This window comes from Apteryx rowi, unplaced genomic scaffold (assembly GCF_003343035.1).
Source record: "Apteryx rowi isolate R43461 unplaced genomic scaffold, aptRow1 scaffold_50, whole genome shotgun sequence".
Lineage (NCBI taxonomy): Eukaryota > Metazoa > Chordata > Aves > Apterygiformes > Apterygidae > Apteryx > Apteryx rowi.
Genome location: NW_020450761.1, coordinates 1,968,551 through 1,987,595, shown reverse-complemented (window position 1 = coordinate 1,987,595; position 19,045 = coordinate 1,968,551). Strand labels below are relative to the sequence as shown.

The window sequence follows — 19,045 nt, the reverse complement described above, 5'->3', positions numbered from 1 at the left end:
CAAACCCTGTGCAGATGATGGGGAGATGGCAAGAAGTGAGGGCAGCTCCCAGCAGCGGGCCGGGGTGCAGACTTGGCCGCGTGGGGAAGCAGGCAGCATCTGCCAGGCTTGTCTTTGCTAAAAAGTATCAACACCCAGAGCAGGTTGCCATGCTGAGCACTGCTTACCCTACCCCTGCTTCAGGTTTGGGAGGAGAGAGTAATCTCATACACCGACATGCCTTCAGCACATCGCTGCGTCCCAGCATAAAGCTCTTCAGCTCTACGCACGGCCCTCTCCAGCTCCAGAGAAAAGGTCATGAGGCTGGAAGAGCCACAAGAGCCACGGAAAAAACTGGTCTCCAACCCCGGACTTGGTGTCACACCCAGGAGAGACGCCTGCCCTCCTACACAGCTGCTCTCCTCTGCCAGCACATTGGCCTTCGATTCCCGGTCGCTGCTGGACTTCTCCACTGCCCATGAGAGGAGACAGAGCAGCAGCGAGGGAGCTAGTGGTGTCTGGAAAAAAAAGATAAACACACTCCATCTGCAGAGAAAGCCACCCCCGGCAATCTGCATTTAGCCTTTGCTGGGGAACCATACCACAAATGGCAAGCGGTTTTGGGATTTACTACTTCTCTGAGCTAGCACGCCCTACAGATACAGTGAGGGTTTTAGGGGAGGGGAAAAAAAAAAAAAGAAAGAGAAAAAGAAAAAAAATTTATTGTGGTTTAGGAAGGAGGATTCTAGCGAGAGGGGTCTAAAAATGGAGACGGGAGGAATAAAAGATCTTTTCTTCTGCATTTTCCTCTTGTTGAAGGGAAAGGAGAAAGAGCTTTACAAAGGAAGGATTTTGAACAAGCTTCCCCCAAGTAGCGACATGAGACCTGCCTGTCCATAGGGGAAAGCAGAACACAGAGGGGCGGCGGAAGGGGTCAGGGCAGTTTTACGAGGGATTTCACTGAGTCAACGCAATTGAAAACACTGGGAAATATAAGAGGGAAAAGCCTGATCCAAAAATCTCACACCTGAAGACACCCAAACACTGCTTGAGCCTATACTTGGGTTTGAACTTTGAAGCTTGGGCCCCTCTTTGTATAACATAATGGCCTGAAGCAAACCTCTGACCCAAACACTCCCAACATCTGGAAATGTGTTGATTCAGAGCTGCATTTTACTGCTTTTGTCAGTAACAGGTTTGTCAGTAATTACCCCCTTGATTATCTCCCCCTCCTCTTATTTATTTTTAAGTGTTTTCTTTTCTGACATCCATCCATCCAAGTCTGACCTAAGCAGAAATTCTTGAGTATTTCCTCAAACAGATAACTCTGGTAGGGATGAAAACGTTAGCAGGGAAAAGCATCTTTTGACACTATTTTTCTCCTCCTTTTGGAGGAGAGGATATTCAGGTTATAATAAAAGGGCTGAAAACTGCATTAATCTTTATTAAACTGTTGGAGTCAATTGGCAAGGCTAGGATTGGCTGCTTCCTCCCCTTTCCTTTAATGCCCTTCACCTTTTCCTTTCCTCTTCTCTTTTCTTTTCTGACACTATGTCTTCTGGAAGTAGCAAGCTCAGTCCCGGCAGACTGGGGCAGGGGATGACAGGGGAAATGTCTGGACACATTAGTCCAATTACGTGTTGGCACCACATTCAGTCTTTCCAAAAGCATGTAGGAAACTTTAACCGTCAGGCTGGCCACTGTGGATTGATGCGTCCCCATTTACATCTCCTTGCATTGAGCCATGAGCAGAGTAGGTATTAACTGTCATCAAGTGCCTTGCCACAAACCCCTCTTTAATGTCATTCACAAATGTTCCACTAAAACCTTTAGTCTTTCAGCAGATCACTTTCTTAATCCCGTGTCGCTGATGAGTTTTGCCAGAGATAGAGAGCACCTCTGACAACTCTACCTCACTTTCCTTTTCTAGCTGTCGCAGTCGTACACAAAATCTATAAAGGCATTCCCCGCTGAACATCACTGCAAACTTGCATCATTCCTTCAAACTAGGCGTCAGCTAACGGGATCTTAAAACAAATGCACACAAGCCTTGCACGTGTGGTCTGGACGTGATCTTGAGTCACCTAGACTTTTGAAAAGCTGCTGTTCCTACAGGAAGATCTGCACAAGTATCCCGAATATTGGTGCAGCCTCCACCTCACTTGCGCAAGCGGTACTGCTGACACCAGTGGAGCCTGCAGTGCAAGTAAAGTGGAAAGACCAGGAATCCACTCCAGACAGGATCACAACTCTGACAGAACGCACCAAAACTTTAACTTTTGGGTGAGAAAGCAGCAGTTGAAGAGGGGTGGGTGCAGTTTGGTTCTCTCCCACTCTTTTAAGCAACTAAATCTTTTCTTCCTGGTCCTGAGAAAACTCCCTTAAAAATGAATGTGACTAGTCATATATGTAAGTGGATTAAGGGTCAGTTTACAGTATTATTAAATTAAATACTTTATACAGAAAAAATAAGAAGTTTAGTAGAATTCATGAAACTAGATTCAGACCTCAGATACTTTCCAGAGTGGCTGGAAGGATTTAAGGAACTAAACAGAACAGTGTCAGTTAAACTTATAAAGCATCTCTTTCCTCCAAATTCATTGCAATATCCAAATCAGCAACATACTTCCATACCACTGCTACAGCTCTACCCTCTGACATGCATTCACAGCTTTGATTAGATCCAACCTCAAGTTAAGGACTAAGTATACCACGACATGTTCCCAGCTGATTTCAGCCTAAATTGCATGGCAGGAATCTGCCTGCGCAAATCAGTCCGCGATAACAAGTTGCCAGCTAAACATTTATCAAGTTGCACATTAATGCAGACATCGTACAAAGCAGATGTGCATTTGTGCCTTATTTTTGCTGCCAGAACTGCTGAGTTAACTGTTGGGAAAAGGAAAGGAAGAAAGCAAATCATCTTGTCTGTAATAAAGGTTTGTTCCATCAAGTTTAAAATGTGCTCTGGGCGCATGCACACATGCAGTATTCATTAAAGATCTCCTGGCACTTTTTAGTTTTGCAAAAGAAGGGGTGCTCACCAGAGCGGGGGGGGGGGGGGGGGGTGTCAAGATAAACAGACTTTGCTGCCATTACACGTTTCGGTACCTGCACAATGGGGTGGCCCCCAGCAGATGCCTTCACAGCCCCTCGGCTTCCTTCTGTCTCGTAATGAGCTCTGTGATGGGATTTTGGCTGCACTTCAATACGCAGTTCATAAGGTCCTGAGTGAGATGGCAACTGCCAATCAAGGGCAGGCAGGGATGGGCTATAATGGAAAGGAAAAACGTATTAAAAATTAACGTCAAGTACACAATGCAAACCACAAGCATCCAGCACTATTACTTTAGAGACCATGTTTCACAGTTCATCCTTTACCATCTTACATTTAAAATTTCATCAATATGGATAATGCCATGACATAAGTAACTTAGAAGGTAATGGTTATTTTATGAAGATTTATGGGTCAAGCATATTTGATAGCCCAGATGCTATCAGATTTGTAAACAAAATGGTAAAGCATTTAAGGCACAGCTTACAAATATCTTATTATATTGATCCCAAACCAAAAGGACAGAAGTAGGCAGAAAGACAGAGGAATTTAAGAAAGAGTACTTCCACTGTGCAAGTGAATGCCAAGTGAGCTCTGGAGAAGTTCTGCATTTGATTAATCTAATGGAGTTGAACAAATCTGCTTAGCTTACATGGGGGGGGGGCGGGGGGAGACAAAAAAAAAAGCCATTTCCTAGCTTCCTTCCAAATGTGAAAACACATCACAGATTCTCAAAGTGAAGCTGGTTTTTTTCTGGTCCAAGTGTCCCAAAGAAGAAAGATCTGAAGTCAGAACTCTGTTACAAATCCTACTAATGATGCACAAGCCAGAAGAAAACCCAACTCACTCTTCTGGCTCTGTATTGAATCTGCAATTACAAAAATATTAAAGACTCATTACTATCGCAAAAGCAAGCAGACCTGACAACAAGCATTGGTGGGGAAATGCCATTCTTAGAAACCCACTTTCAGAGTAAAACCACACTTGAAAATAACATCGGGAGAGTGTGGCTGTAAGAAATGTAAAGCTCACAGTTTGGGTGAGAGAGGAAAAAAAAAATAAAAGAACAAACATTGTTAAGACAGTGTTGGGCCTGATGCAAATTTATTTTAAAATCTAAGCAAACAGCTTTGTGATGAAAACATTAATTTTATGTTTAGCTTATATTCTTTCCCTTAGTAAATTCTGCTAACCGAGTGCCCTTCAAACACTTTCACAACCAGTTAAATGGCTCAACAGTAACATATTACCCTGCCCACCTCCACAGCACTTTATCACTTATTCCATCAACCTGGAGAGGAAGAAGATCAAGCTGAAAATCATGGTCCTCAAACCTTTTGTTGCTGCTGTTGCGTGCTCCCTCTTACAGAGGCATTAGCGCCAGGCAACACTGTTTGCAGAAGTCACGGCAGTGATTTATGCCACTTATTAGCAGCCGCCATTCCTAGCCCCATTGGGCCATGTATCACTTTGAAGTAGCAGGCATACCAGCGGCGATACGTGTATGGCAGATTAGGATTACCTGCTGTGGACAGAGGGTTTTGCAATCTGCCTTTTATGGATGAGGAGGCTACAGGGCTAAGTAGTTCTTGCCCGAGTCGGTACAAAGGCTGGCTGGGTTTCACCAGCCCTCTGCCCTGCTGCTATAACCCTGTTGCAACAAGGATTTGAGCAGTGCGAACCATGGCTGAAGTGAGCTGGCTTTAAGGAAGGCAAAGGATGCAAAAGAGCTTCGGCACTGGATGCCTTTATTACAAGCACATGTTCAGCTGGAGACCGAATACTCCATTTTTCCAACCCAGTGATCCATTTGCTACCCTGACACTTGCAGATCTGCAGGCATTGTGACTCTATCCCCCAAAATATCCCTACTGTCTCCCACTGAGAGCTAGATGTCTTACAGTGTTGAGGTGCACAAGGTTGAAAAGTGCACAAGTCTTTTCAGGTCGGGGTATAACACCACAGGCTTTTTTTTTTATTCAATCACAGAATCACAGAATCACTGAGGTTGGAAGGGACCTCTGGAGATCATCTAGTCCAACCCCCCTGCTCAAGCAGGGTCACCTAGAGCACACTGACCAGGATCGCATCCAGGCGGCTTTTGAATATCTCCAGAGAAGGAGAATCCTTTATCCCCAGCCTGTTGTACAGCCACTTGTATGTGCTAGCGCATCTATACACAAGTGAGACTTCAGGTGGTACCAATAGCTCTCATGATTTTTTTCTACATGAATTATCTTCTTTCATTTGTTTATAAGTTTGCCACAAACTGAAACACGCAATTTGAATGCCTATGCACACACACTACATGCATTACAAGAATCTGCAATTTTTGTAAGAAAATCTTGAATCCATGCTATTGACCGGGCCCTTTATGAGAAAAACACTACACAAACATGGCTCTCTGGGTTTCTAAACTCATTTATACTTCCTACAAGTGGTGACTTCTTCAACCCAGTGGACACTACGGACATTATCTCACTGCTACTCTGTTGGACGACAGTGAGCTGGAGCCTTTGGGGGGCAACCAGAGCCACTAAGCACGAGCCCTCGGCAAGGGCGCCCCTCGGGGAGCCACAGGCACCAAGTTTTGGGTTACTTTGCTTTCCAGCCTCCAGCACATGGAGCATCCTCAAATACGGAGCAATTCGTCTAAGCAAGTTTTTACATGCACAACCAAAACAGCGTGCAGAACAAGAGGCAACAGCACCTCGTGCACACTCTGCCACCACCTAAAAGTTGCAGGCAATCAGCCACTGTATAGAGCCACTGTCTAGTTCATTACGTACACATCCTTTTGTCTGAAAAATTCTCAAAAAAAATTTCTGGAGAAAGCATATTTGACTAATGATAAATGACAAAGAGCAGAGCAAAACAGCTGTGTCTCCTGGTGATGATCAGCACACATTTTTAAACAGATGTTTGTTTTTAAGTAAATTCTCACTTGATGGATCTTTTTTCTGAGGACACAATATATATCAGGTTAAAAATTTTTAACACTTAATTAAAAAGGACAACTCCAACCAGCAGTATGTAGTCCTCAAGTGAAAAGGGATTTATTTATTTATTTTTTTTAAGCTATCTGGAACTGTGCAATAATCGCATCTTTTAAAAAAAAGTTTCAAGTGAGCAGCTGAAAGTGTCAGTACAATTAAGATATAAAACTCATGTTTTCAAATAAAGCCTCAAAATAAAAGTACAGTTTGCTGTTAGCCTGTAATCTATCATCAAAATTCCAAAATACCACCTGACCAATTATAAATTGACATTTAATGGCAGTTTTCCTGATGAAGGAAGCAGAGTGATGCCTTTAACAGTGTCATGGGCTGGGGCTGTCAGAGCTATTTCCTATGTTAGGTTATCTTCATCATGCACTTAATTTCCTGCTGCTAAATGTGGTTAAAGGAAAAAAAAAACCCAAGCAAATGGTGTAGCGTTAAATTGTAAATCTGGTTGTCGCAAATAAACCCTTATCAATTTGAAAGCGCCCAAGCTATGTCAACTAGCCAACATCACGTGGAGGGGAGAAGAGACCCTCCATGGGGGGCAAGAAGAAATCTTCAAGCAGCTTTCAAATCAAATATACATTGGTGCATTTCCCTTAGATTCAGTTTTCCACCAACTGAATATCTGTCCCATTCCCTTCTACACCATAATAAAAATCTTACCGTAATCCTTCTAAATGCAGCAATGAGGGATGGTTGTTTCAAGGCAAGTTCACAAAACCTGGTGCTAGACTGTAGAAAACTCACTCAATATAACTCAGTCCTCCCCAAATCGGATTACAAAACAGATGAATAGTGATTTATTTTGCATACACCAGATACACAGTATGATTAAATCAAAAACAGATTATCCAGCCTGGCTGACTTCTGCTGTTAGCAGAAAGATTTATCAAGTCACCAGGAGGAAGAAAAAAAAAAAAAGAGAGATATTAAGCAGCACACTAGAATATAGATTGGCAAGAAAGAAACCCCAAAACTACTAGTAAACTTTGCGAAGGTGTTCAAGCCCCATTTTCACAAAGCAGCTGTGCATTTAGGATTTAAATTACCATTAGACTTTCACTGTTTATACTACCAGATACCCAAGGCCACTTGAAAAATGTGATTTGCAAACGTTTCTGTCCTTAACCAGGCTGCTGTGCACAAAGGCATCAAGAGGACTGCTGGGCCAGCGCAGGGAACGAGCCTTCCCGCGTGCCGCTGTCCTCGACCCAAGATAGCTGCATGACAGCAGCGCCCTGCACTAAACTCATTTTTTTCCAACTGGGAGCGCTCCGTAAGAAATAAACGCATACATGAGAGAAACCACAGCATCGTGGAAACTTTTACCAGGCAGTTTGCTGGCCCCTGTTCCAACTGCGCACCAAATGCAAATATGGTTACAATTTATTACTATTAGCTATGTCTCGCATTAAAGTGAACGCCTGCTAAAGAGCAAGAAAACAATGATGATCCGTATGGGTGCGCCCACCAGCTGCGGCTGGAGAAATACACCAGCTTCCTACTTGGCCTGCGAGCTAAACACAGGGAGATTCCACCCCCCACCCCCCCCCATCTGACAACTGAGCGATCTGGCTGCGAGCTGTTAAAATAGGTGCTGCGCCCCAGCCCAGGCTTGGCCGCGTTTTGTTGGCACGTGGAGCAAGTAGCTCCTCTATCTAGCTCATTAAAGTCCTTTCAAATCCTTCATGTTGAAGTCTTTAAAAAAAAAAAAAAAAAAAAGTGAGCCATCCTTGTGCTCACAGATAATACGTAACACTACAGTCCTAAAAGTTAATGTTCAAAGGTAGATTTGCATAGGAAATGGTTCATTTGTTGACTTGCAGAAAGAACAAGAAATGGAGGTAACAGGTGGCTTGTATTGCACCTCTGCCCCAAATTTAGTACTATGCAATGCTAAAATGAGCTGTTGAGGGAAGGAGTATTAAAAGCAGCTTACGGGGCACTTTGAATGAACTGAAAGACATGCAGGAGAAAGCGTGGGGAGGATTTAGAAATCAAAACAAACAAAAATACAGTTTACGGAGACACGCTCCCAAGCAGTCCTCAGCCCTGCGCTAGGGCAGCCTAACGTGACCAGGAGTGTGCCACCTGCCTCGGTGAAGCACCAAAATGCCCCATCCGGCAAGAAATTAGTGGGACAGAGAAAAAGGTTAGAGGCCCCGTGGGCTCATCCCCAACCCCAATTAACACTAACAGGTCCCAGGGGACGGTCACTGACGCGCAGCCGCTTGTGCCCAGCTTACGGGGTCATGCCCAGACAGCTCCAGTTTGCTTTGTCTGAGGAACTTCCTCTTGTTTGCCATGAAATACAGACGTTCACCTTGAACATGCAGTTCAGCAGATCTGGGGTTGCTGCACTCATGACTACCTACTCATGATCATTTTCCACCTTCAGAAACTCCARTTCTGTGAGAAACACAACTTCCCCAAAGGAAGGTTGTTGTATATCTCACAATCTTGGACCAAACTTCTTAAAATAAATAAACCACACCAAAAATACAAAAGGGGGTGCGGGGGAATAAAAAAAAAAAATCTATAACATGTTTTTTTAATCTTGTGATTTTTAAGAAAAATCTTACAATCTTAGGGGTTAATGAATGATTTTTGAATGCTCAAGTTCAATACCGCCACAGTCACAAAGGTGGAATCCAAAAAATCCACAGAAAATAAACAAACAAACCCACTGAGGCAGATAGAATCCAAATACGCTCCTGCAAATGGTAGACAGGTATCCAACCATACATTTGCTGCATGTAAATTATAGCTTCCATATGTAAAAATACATGACACTGCATCTGTGGGTTCAAGAACATACATGTATGCTTTTGAGGCTGAAAGAGAGACTGCGGAAAAAATGTGGCTTTCAAATATTAAAAAAAAAAAAAAAGCTGTACAAGAAAATACAGTAGGGAGCTTTTATAAGCCACCTGGAACTGGGTGACTTTTCCTGGAAACTCTTTTTAGTGTGGTACACCTCATACATGCCATACAACTGATCAAGAAACCTAACCATCTCTCTTCTCTTCCCCTTCCCCCAAATTACACTATATCTAATGAAAACTGAAGCGCTACAGGCCAGCACACTTTCTGAATAAAACTGATTAAACTTGAAACAACTATAACGCATATAAAGAAGCTGTTACTTTTCAGTGAATAAGAAATGCCTCTAGGAAATCTCAAGTTGTGTTTAGTCAAATCCAACAGCTAAAGAGGAAGTCAAAAAACAGGCACAAGATTTTCAGAAATCCGGCACTTTCGTAAGTGCCAATCCTTTTTGTTATAAAAAGGATGATTTGGGATGAAAGTCCCTTTAATTTTTTTTAAACCAAGTTTCTATTTTGCCTTTGAATTTTTGTCCTTAAGAGATTTTAAATTACAGCACACTGAGAAATGATGTATAACTATAAGCAGCATCCACACAATACAACTGAAATATCACCTGTTCCCGAGATAACTTGTTGATAGAGTGCTGCTTCTTAAACTATTTACTACACTTATTATAGAAGAGGGATTACTGACAGAAGCTTTTTACATTTGGGCAAGACAACACAATGCATAGCAAAATATTGAAATAAAACAGATCTTGGAGCAAAACAACTAGAACAGAGTTTCACAAGACCATCTCTTCACTCTCTGCATAATGATTTACCCTCTGGTGCTTTTTTTGAGGCAGATTAGTACATTAAAGTAACCAATTTTGGTCCAGAAAAGGTCTGATTCCCATTGCTACTCCCCAGTTTGTTCCAAATCTCCCTTGAAAAATCTCAGCCATGTTTCTAAGTGCTTTCTACATCCAGCCCAAAGACTTGGCCCAAGGTCTGGGGCTGCAAGAGAAGTGCCGAGGCCAACGCTGCGACTGCATTGGGCTGCCCTGGAGCAAACCACGTGGGCAGGAAGCCCGACGTTAACAGCCCAGCATGGGCATCTGCAAGCCAAGACTGGCCCCAAAGAGCCTCAAACTGAGGATGGACCCATCTTGCTGTCCTCAGGAGAAATCAGAAGAAACCTCAGGCAGAGAAAGCCTATGGGATAGGGTCCGTTGTGGTCGAGGTGGGCATTACTCTCTGCTCTTATCGTTCCCTCGCTCCAGAACTTGGAAAGCCTAAACCTGACTTTTAATTACGATAAGTGAAAAACATGATCAATTCTCGAAACAATACAAACCGCCACTTCCCTTTTAAATAAAGGCCAACCAAAAAAAACCCAAACAACACACACACCATGGAAAAGGACGTGGCCATGCACCTGGCTGATGGTCTGCCTGAACCTATTCTCTCCTGCTCCCAAATAAAGTGGCATGAAAGCAACGCAAGGAAAGGCGTCAGTGATTTTCCCAGGCATGCTTTCTTTTGATGAAAATTGTAATGTATATTCAGGAAGAGACAGAGGAGGTAATCAAATATGGTTATCTCAAAATCGTTATGACTGGGTGGGTTTTGGAGTCTGAATTGTTTGTTGGAACCTACCCCTAAAATCCTAGCATTTGAAATAGAACAGATGTGTAAAATAACAGGAAAAAAATCCAGATCTGTTGTGACAAATTCTTAACCAGCTTTTTTGGAAAGATTTAAAATAACAGTTTCTGTTGCGTAGGCTGTGATCCTGTTGACGTCTGTGCTCAGTTGCCCAGCAGTCTTTCATATACATAAAATGAGAGGTATTTTTGGTTGAAGGAAGCACGGTCAGTGTATCTGATTGGTAAAATAACTTAAAATCACATTTCTACAGTAACTTCCAATTGCCCTAGAGCACGAGTTAATGAGATCACATGGAAACATATTGCGAACCAGGAAACATATTTTATACAAGACCAAAACAGTGGAAAAAATGTTAAATACACAACATACTGGGGCTCCGTTCTGTGCGCTTCACCTTTGTGTTTGCGTTACCACACAGGAATGCTGGGTGCCTTCTCACTGACTACAATAAAGCGCATAAGGGTGGCTCTCTGTAACCAAGAGATAAAAGCACGCTTGCTCAAACTGTCATATTATTTCCCTTGAAGTTTTCGGCAAAAACCAGCCGGAAAAAAAAAAAAAAAAAAAAAACACCCTTCCGCCTCTCCAATGAACTCAGACTACTTTATGCCTTTGGTGGGAGAACATAAAAGGCTTTTTTAAAGGTGCGGGGAGGCGCTGAAGGATTTGCCTGGCATTGGCAGTCTCTAAGGCAGCTGTGAAAGGCAGCAAGCACTTCCCAAAGGAGGGTGCGTGGCATTTCCCAGCGCTGCCCAGGGCCAGGATCCTGCAGGGAGCTCAGGCAGGGTGGAGAAGAGGGGGCTGGCGAGGAAGGGGAGGAAGAGGAGTGCTGGGGCTGAGCCAGCACAGCATGATGTGCTGCAACGTGGAGTGCCACAGACCACTCGATTTTAGCCCTTGGAGGCAGCAAGTGGCAGAGAGGGGCTGGCTGGAGAGAAGCAGGATGGGCAAGGTTGAGCACCAAGGAAGGTGTCAATAATGAAAATATTTTAGCTCTGTGTCCACTTCTTTAATTTTCAAAAAGAAAGCTTTTTTGTTTAAAGAATAAGAATAAAAATAAAAACACAGCAGATGTGCTCAGGGAAGAAGAGGAAAGGAGGCTGCCATCAGACTCTGGGACAGGCCAGCAGACTTTTGGAAAGCCGAACTCTTCCCGCGCCACGCAGCACTGCCCATACGGCCTTAGGATGCCTTCAAAATGAAGACCAGAACCAAAACTGAAAGTAAAAGATGTAACTCGAATTGTGGCTATTCTGTGTTGTTTCCTATGCAGGATCATCGTGTCATAAATAAATGCAATGATATATTGCTTATTATCAGCTAACAATAAAGGGGTTTTTTTTTGCTTGATTGTTTTTCAAACTGAGATTAAAGTGGTGGGGAAGGGGTGGGGGGGGAACACACTGTCCAACAGATAGGAAAAGACAACTGATACGAAGCTTTCGGATGAAGTGGAATTTCAGATGAAGTGAAGTAAACGCTGAAGTAATGCACAAGCTAGCCAAATTTCTATTCTGTTGGTATTCACTGCCTATTAAAATGGAAATATAAAAGGCCCTGTAACAGCCACAATAACAGGAACACCTCTTCGGCTTGCAACAAGAAAAATATTAAGACATAATGAACTATTTAAGTAAAACCAAAGGTTTGATAGTACCAAATGGTCCTGCTGCCTGACAAGTTTCTGAATAGCCCCATATTCACCATTTCTCGACCACCTGGACTGGGGCTTGTCTCCTGAGAAATGGATACCATGCTGCCTGTTACAACCCACACGTGACAGATTCCTGACACTTTTTTTTTTTTTTTAATCTTCAAGGTTTTACTCACAGTTACGCCACACAAACAAGAGAGACAGCATCACACACACACAAAAAAAGAAAAAGTTAAATGGAGTGAGCGGATGGGGAGATTTGGCTGGAAGCAGAGAATGAAATGGGAAGGAGAAGAAAGACCAAGTAAGAAAGAGATTAGCAGGATTCCCCTCAAATTCGGGGTGCCTTACCTCATGTAGGATGTAGGAGACAAAGACTTTGGTTTGGCCCACTGGTACGGGTGCTGTGGCACGGACAGGTACTGCTCACAGAAGCTTCCTTTCCTGATATGCTGAAAGCTGGAGAAGTCTTCTGGTGATAAATCAGCAGTTGGCGATATGGTCCCATGCTCCTCGCCAGCTGGTTCAGTTTTGAGAGTCATGGAGGGGGTGTGATCGACGGCGGTCTTCCTCGACTTAATGGGAATCCCATCGTTCATATCTATCATGCTGTCGGTGGTGAGGGCGTTGATGGCGGCCACAATAGCGGAGCTGGTGTACTGGTTGGTGCTCCCCAGCCAGGTCTCATCCGTGACGCTAACTCGCGGCGAGTTTTGCGGCGAAGGTGTGGGGGAGTGGTGCGGTGAGTAGGAGGTCTGCCTGCCGTTGAGGCTGTACTTTCTCTTGTTGCAAGGAGATGGCGGCCTGGAGTTGCGAGCCCCCAGCCAGCTTTCCTCCGTGATGCTCGGGCGGGGAGACGTCGATGGAGAGTGCCTAGGTGAATTAAGCAAAGTGCAGGCCACCATGCTGCGCTGGTAGCCTTCCTCGGTGTCCGTGGTCTTTGGAGAGACGCACGGGGACTGCCACGGAGAGGTCTGGGGTGAAGTGTATGGATACGAGTAGTTGGACTCATAGGAAGAAGCTTCAGAGTTGCAGCTTCTGGAAGACAAGCTACTCGCCGGACTCAGGCAGGACGGGTCTCTGTATGCCTCGATGTTCGGCAAGTTCAACGTGGCGGTGGACGGCGGTCGCTTCGCGTTTGGGATGGCCTCCTCAACCTCATCATGGAAAAACTGGTTGTTATGGTGAAGTCCCAAGTAAGAAGTGATCTCAATTCTGGGACTCTCTAGTGCTGGGGCTCCATTAGGTCTGATATTTGGAGGCAGATAATATTCAGAGGCCCCGCTGTCAATATGTCCTCCGTATCCAGAAGGATGATTTGTTGATGGGACAACTGAAATGACTGGATTTGATGCCTGAAGGCCATGACATGGAGTTGACAATGAGGAATGTGCCACACTTAGAGGCAAACCAGCATTTACATTTGAAGATGTATAATTATAGTGTTCTGGAAGAAACAAACAAACAAAAAAGAATGATATGAAGTGCTGCACATATATACTCACTTAGTAACAAGACACAACAGACAACAGCATAGTGCCCCTTTACACCCCAAAAGACAAGCACACGCAGCATTAGATCAGAAGCTGAAGATTATCATCCTTGAAAATGCTGGCAATTTAGCAGCACAGCTATCTTGGGGGGGGGGGGAAGGGTGTATGTGGAATGAGTTTGCCTTGAAGGCACTCTTCTTATGCAGACCTTAAGAGTAAAACTCAGTCTCAAGCAGCGCTTCAGCATTCAGAGACTGCAGCACTATCCAAGAGACATGCACTTTTACATAAGTGAGCCTAATTCTCTCCCTGCAAAGCTGGAATACACAAAGCAGGGGAAAAAAAAAAAAAGTGGAGGCAGATCAAATCAAAGAACATGATCAACTGCACTCTGTTAAAAAAAACAAAACAAAAAAACCCCCCACAACTGAAATTTCCATTACAGCGAGTTTCCAACTGGTTCCAGTTGACTAGGATTTTGGAACAGGACGGATCTATAGACCTGCTGTGGTTTCTGGGATGACTTATCCTCCAGTCTAACCAGCAGAGACCAGGTGAAGGATAAACAGGGATGTCTTACTACTCTGTAACAGCTGAAATTTCATTAAAATTGTTGGTTATTACGGATGCTGTGTTAAGCACTGCCGGCACGCTCCTGGCCAACAGTAACCATGTAACATCTCCGAGTGTATTAAAGCAATAGCATAGTTACACAGATGGTGTGGAGACCCTGAAAAGTGACAGATCAATCACTGACTGTTGCTGACGGTCCCCCTGAACAAGCGCAGGGGAACAACCCGACCTTCGCGCGCCTCTGCCTCTGCTACACTAAGGAGAATTGGTGTCCCGAGGCCAGTAGGAGACTGTCCCTCCCTGTCCCCCGCCGCCAGCCTGCCCAGTGCCATGGGATCCCTTCAGCTCAACTCCTCCCACCCCAGGGACCACGCATGGGTGTCTCTTTGCTGTCCAGAGATGTCGGTGGGCCACGCGCAGGGAGGTGTGCTGCCCTTCATGGAGGGCAACGTGCCCTTGGTCCTCTGAACAGCTGCAGGAGTGGGAGCCACCCCCCAAAGCACTTCCTGCCACTGGGAGGCTCGGCAGCACTGGCACACATGGGTCAGAGCCCTAATGCCAGCCTCTCTTGCAAGGAAAGGCAGCACAACCTTTCTATGAAGGACAACAGCCGCTGAACTTTGAGTTTGGGTATTTCTGTTCTGCAGGGGGTTTTTGTCAGGCTGAAACCACAGATTGCTCTAAGTCGCATCATCTCCCAGAATTTTGTCACGGCAGGGGCGCTTTCTCCTTCTCCAAGGACAGAGGGAAGCTCGGCTCCCCCTCAGCCAGCACAGCTCCAGGCGCAGAGCTGGTTCTCTGTCCTCGTGGAGGGAAACTCCCTCAGCAGTGACCACTGCCCACCTGCCCTGCGGGGATGTGGAAAAGCTGTGTTCATGATCACAGCCGTTACTCCCGAGGCGACCTGCTCCCCAGGCGCTGTGGATGCAAACAAGCCTCCGAGGGGGTTGTGCCGGCGCGGTCAGCTATTTGCTTTCTGCTGTTTAGCGGCTCGGCCCTCTCTGGTGTCACCCTCTGCCTCTCGTGTTTCTCACTGACAGCGATTCCAAGAGAAACGGTACTTACAAAAAAAATTAACCTGCTTTAAGCAGTTTCACAGCATCTCTGTGACATTCTAGCCAATTTACGTCATGTCAGGTAACATTCATGACCAATGTGAAACAACACCTTTTCCGCTCACTTTCTGGTTTGCCTTCAGAAATTGGGCATTTACCAGAAAGGTTCATTAAATTATACCAGAAGGCGCCACAAATGAAACTGGATTGTACAAAACACGTTGCAGCTTCACACACTATTCAAACAATGAGGAAGGCAGGAAATAAGAGCTGTGGAAAAAGAAGGGCTGCTTGGAAAAGAGTGATCTGACCGTAGTGATGGTGAGGAGACCCGTATCCGCCTGCAGGGCGAGAGGCCTCTTCTTSCAATATCAGGCCCCTTTTCTGGCTGTCCTGCCACATGGTGGCATCACTCACAGACACCGCAAACATCACCCCTGCCCTCTGACTCCTCATGGGCAGGGGGAAGAAATGTGGTGCAACAGTGGTAGCACTGGTACCACCTCCGTTTTGGAAATGAGCCCAGCAAGGGTCTACCCATCCCTCCAAAGCAGCCTTGATTCCTTCACTGCTTCCTCCGGCTATGGAGGAGGTGCAGGTGCCACCACGCAGCAAGCCTCTCCAGCAGTGCCCCAGGGGCTGCTCCAGCTCTGCTCCCACCTAGAACTGCACAAGCTCCAGCTGGGCATCCCAGACTAGGTGTGATTGCAGGATCTGCCTTAAGCCCTTCATTTATTACAAAAATATCAGGGGTAATTATTACTTGCATGAAAAACTATCATGAACCCAGGGGTACTGTGAAATCTATCGCACAATTAGGGTGAAATTCAAGTGCTGAAGTCTGCTGGAAAATCCCAGCCCGGGCCTAATGTGCAATATAAAACCTCAGAATGGCCTTGTGAATCCAGTTTTAAAAAAGAGGAGGGGGGAAAAACAAAACAAAACGACAGCTACCAGTGCTCCAAACAACAAGCTCTCCTAATGCATGTACCAAAGAATAGGCTCTTTTAGGACTACGTAAATAATGCATATTTTTAAGAAGTCAACTTTTTAAGGGCAAAGGAAAACAATGTGTCCTACAACTTCTCACACGATCGAACAGGAAATCAAAAGTAGTAAGATCCAAAGCCTTCCAAGCATATTTAGGTGTCTTAGATTTTCAGACAGCCTTTAGAAATTACGCCCACCAAATATAAACGTCCAAAAGCAAGAACTAGGAACAGGATCGAGTCCTTTGTCTGTGAGCTAAAAACCACAGTACAACTACTGAAAAAGCACATTCTTCCCCCTGACTTCCGTATTTACGAAATTCATCATACACATACATTTCAGCATTCATCAACAGGCTGATGCCTTTCCTCAAAGGTGAAACAGAATAAAACATATAGAAGTAAAATGACAGTCTCAAGGGGGAAGGGAGACAGAGGCAGCTACACAGGCATGAAACGACACCACATAACGCAGCTACACAGAGTATTTTGACAGCACTAGTAGGGATGAAAGGGTGCTAACACCTTCCCCCTGCTCCCTAATACAGAGACTGACTGACATTACTGGGACTCCGACCTACAGAGGCCCCGGGCTCAGCGTAGCCTGCAAGCTTGGGCTTATGTTTGCGCTGCTGTTCAACAGGCACTAATTTATACAGCTTGCTAGCAGCACACTTTCAACGGTGTATTTTAATACCTTGAGCCACACTCTGGTACCAGATAGCGTAGGTCTGCAACAGTTCTGTTGCTGACAATTCCATATTTACAGTATGTATAACTAGGACCAGAAACTGGACCCCTTGCTTTGTGGCCACTCTTTTGCATGTTACATTTCACTTTGTAGCAACATAAAAAATTCAGATAATTTTTTCCCTAATTAATTTTGCAGGGTAAGAGTTCCATTCCTTTCTACCCTTAATGGACAGATCCTGCAAAGCACTGAATACTGTCAGCTTCTATTTATTCTCTTTAAATAGGAGTGCTGAACGCCTGTGGCTCACCAGGGCTTTAGAGAAAATAAAGGCTATTTAACACTTCCAGAGATGAAGCCAATTCTACTTCTGTGTTTAAATTCGCGCTTTCAAAACCGCCTAATGGAATTAGGTACTTTTCTCATTAGGATATTGGCACTTAATTTGTTTAGGTCCCTCCAGTTTCCAGGTGTCTAATTACCAGGACACTCATCTGAAAGCTTGGTGCGAAGCTCTTAAAGCCACATGCTTTCCAAGCTGAGAAGCTTAGGACAACTGTTTGGACGCACAAAATGTCCAGGAGAACAGGGCAACAGGTGAGCATTAGGAAGTCGAGCACTACACATTCAGCTACATCCTGGCAGGTTGTAATATGCAGGCAAGGATTTGGGAAATCCCGCGATTTAAAGGCAAAAGCTCTGGTGAAGCGTCAAAACACAGAGACCGGCTAGCTCTAAGAATGCATTAAGTCATCTCCTTATATATAAAGTTTCCTGTGGTGACCAGCCACCAGTGAGGCAGTGACAATCCATCCGATATCAGGAAACAATAACAACTTTTTCCCCCCGCCCCGTGTCTCAATTTCAGCCTCATGCGCCACGTTTCCACCTCAAGTATTGTTAAAAGTCGTTAGAAAGAGAGAGCAATTCAGACACGAGAGCTGGGAACTGTGTGACCTGCGATAAATTCAGGCCCGTTATTTTTGTTTAGGGATGACCTTCAAGCAAAACCCCGAGCCTAAATAGCTCCAACTTATAGGGGGAGGGGAGAGAGAGAAAAAATAATAATAATTTAAAAAAAACAGAAGCGGCTTTTGAATTGCCCTTTCTCCGTAAGGGAGCAGACACCAGGTGCACATTTTACAGGAGCCCCGGGACGTGCGAGCCCCGGGCAGAAACGGGCGATGGCAGCGCGGCGGGGTCGCTGCCCAGCCCGCGGGGACCGCCCGGTCCCAGCGCAGCAGCTCGGGGGACACGGGGCGGGTTGAGGCCAGGCGCCCCCGCGGGCAGCGCCCTATTTCTGAAGGGCTCAGACCAGTCCCAGCGCTCGGGAGGGGGGGACGACCAACAAGCAAACAAACAAACAAACAAAACAACCACACACACACACGCGCACACACACACACAAAAAAAAGAAAACCAAACGCGAGCTGCCTCCCGAGTCGCTTCCCCTTCAGGAGCTGCTGCGACGTGCTCACAAGGGCACGGGGAAGGGGAGCTCCCCCGCCTCGCAGGCGGCTTCCCCGCGGCAGGGAAAACCTCCCGGGCGCTTCCCCGCCGCCGACCGGGACATCGCTCCCGCCGGCCCCGAGGGAGCCGGCCCCGCTCCCGGCCGCCGCCGACCCACCTTCGCCGCCCTCGTCGCTGTGCTTGAACTCGAAGAGGAAATCGAAATCAAACTCCTGCTCGCCCTCCACGCCGGTCATGGCTCCCCCGCCGCCCGCAGCAACGCCCGGCCCCGAGCGCGCCCGCCGGCGGCGGCGTAGCCCCCGGCCCGCCCCGTCGGGCCGCCCCGGACACCTGCTGCTGCCGGCGGCGCCGGGCCGAGCCGGGGCTCCCCGCAGCCCCCTGCCAGGCGCTTGACCGCGGACGGCACGGCGGCCCGCTGCTGCTGCTGCGGGCGGTAATGTGACCCCGGCCCCGACGGCCGGCCTATCTCGCTGCCGCCGCTTCCGACCCGCCTCCCCCGCTGTGTTGATGTTTCCGGGTCGATGCAAACAACTGCGATGCCCTACCCCCCTCCACCCCCCCGGCCGGTTCCTGCTCTAGCAGCGCCGCAGGGAGCCCCCT

At 46.1% G+C, this 19,045-nt stretch overlaps 1 protein-coding gene across 4 annotated transcripts in view; it reads right to left on the bottom strand.

Annotated features, from left to right (window-relative positions):
* NFATC1 (nuclear factor of activated T cells 1) overlaps positions 1–18,711 on the bottom strand; it is a 117,443-nt gene extending 98,732 nt beyond the window's left edge. For all 4 annotated transcript variants that reach the window (XM_026079785.1, XM_026079787.1, XM_026079786.1 and 1 more), the window contains exons 1-3: positions 18,603–18,711; positions 12,526–13,621; positions 3,091–3,250 (exon numbers count right to left, since the gene is read on the bottom strand). In XM_026079785.1, coding sequence (XP_025935570.1) covers positions 3,091–3,250; positions 12,526–13,621; positions 18,603–18,681 — 1,335 coding nt within the window. In that variant the 5' untranslated portion in view covers positions 18,682–18,711. The remainder of the gene's footprint in view (positions 1–3,090; positions 3,251–12,525; positions 13,622–18,602) is intronic.
* Positions 18,712–19,045: the final 334 nt, after the last annotated feature.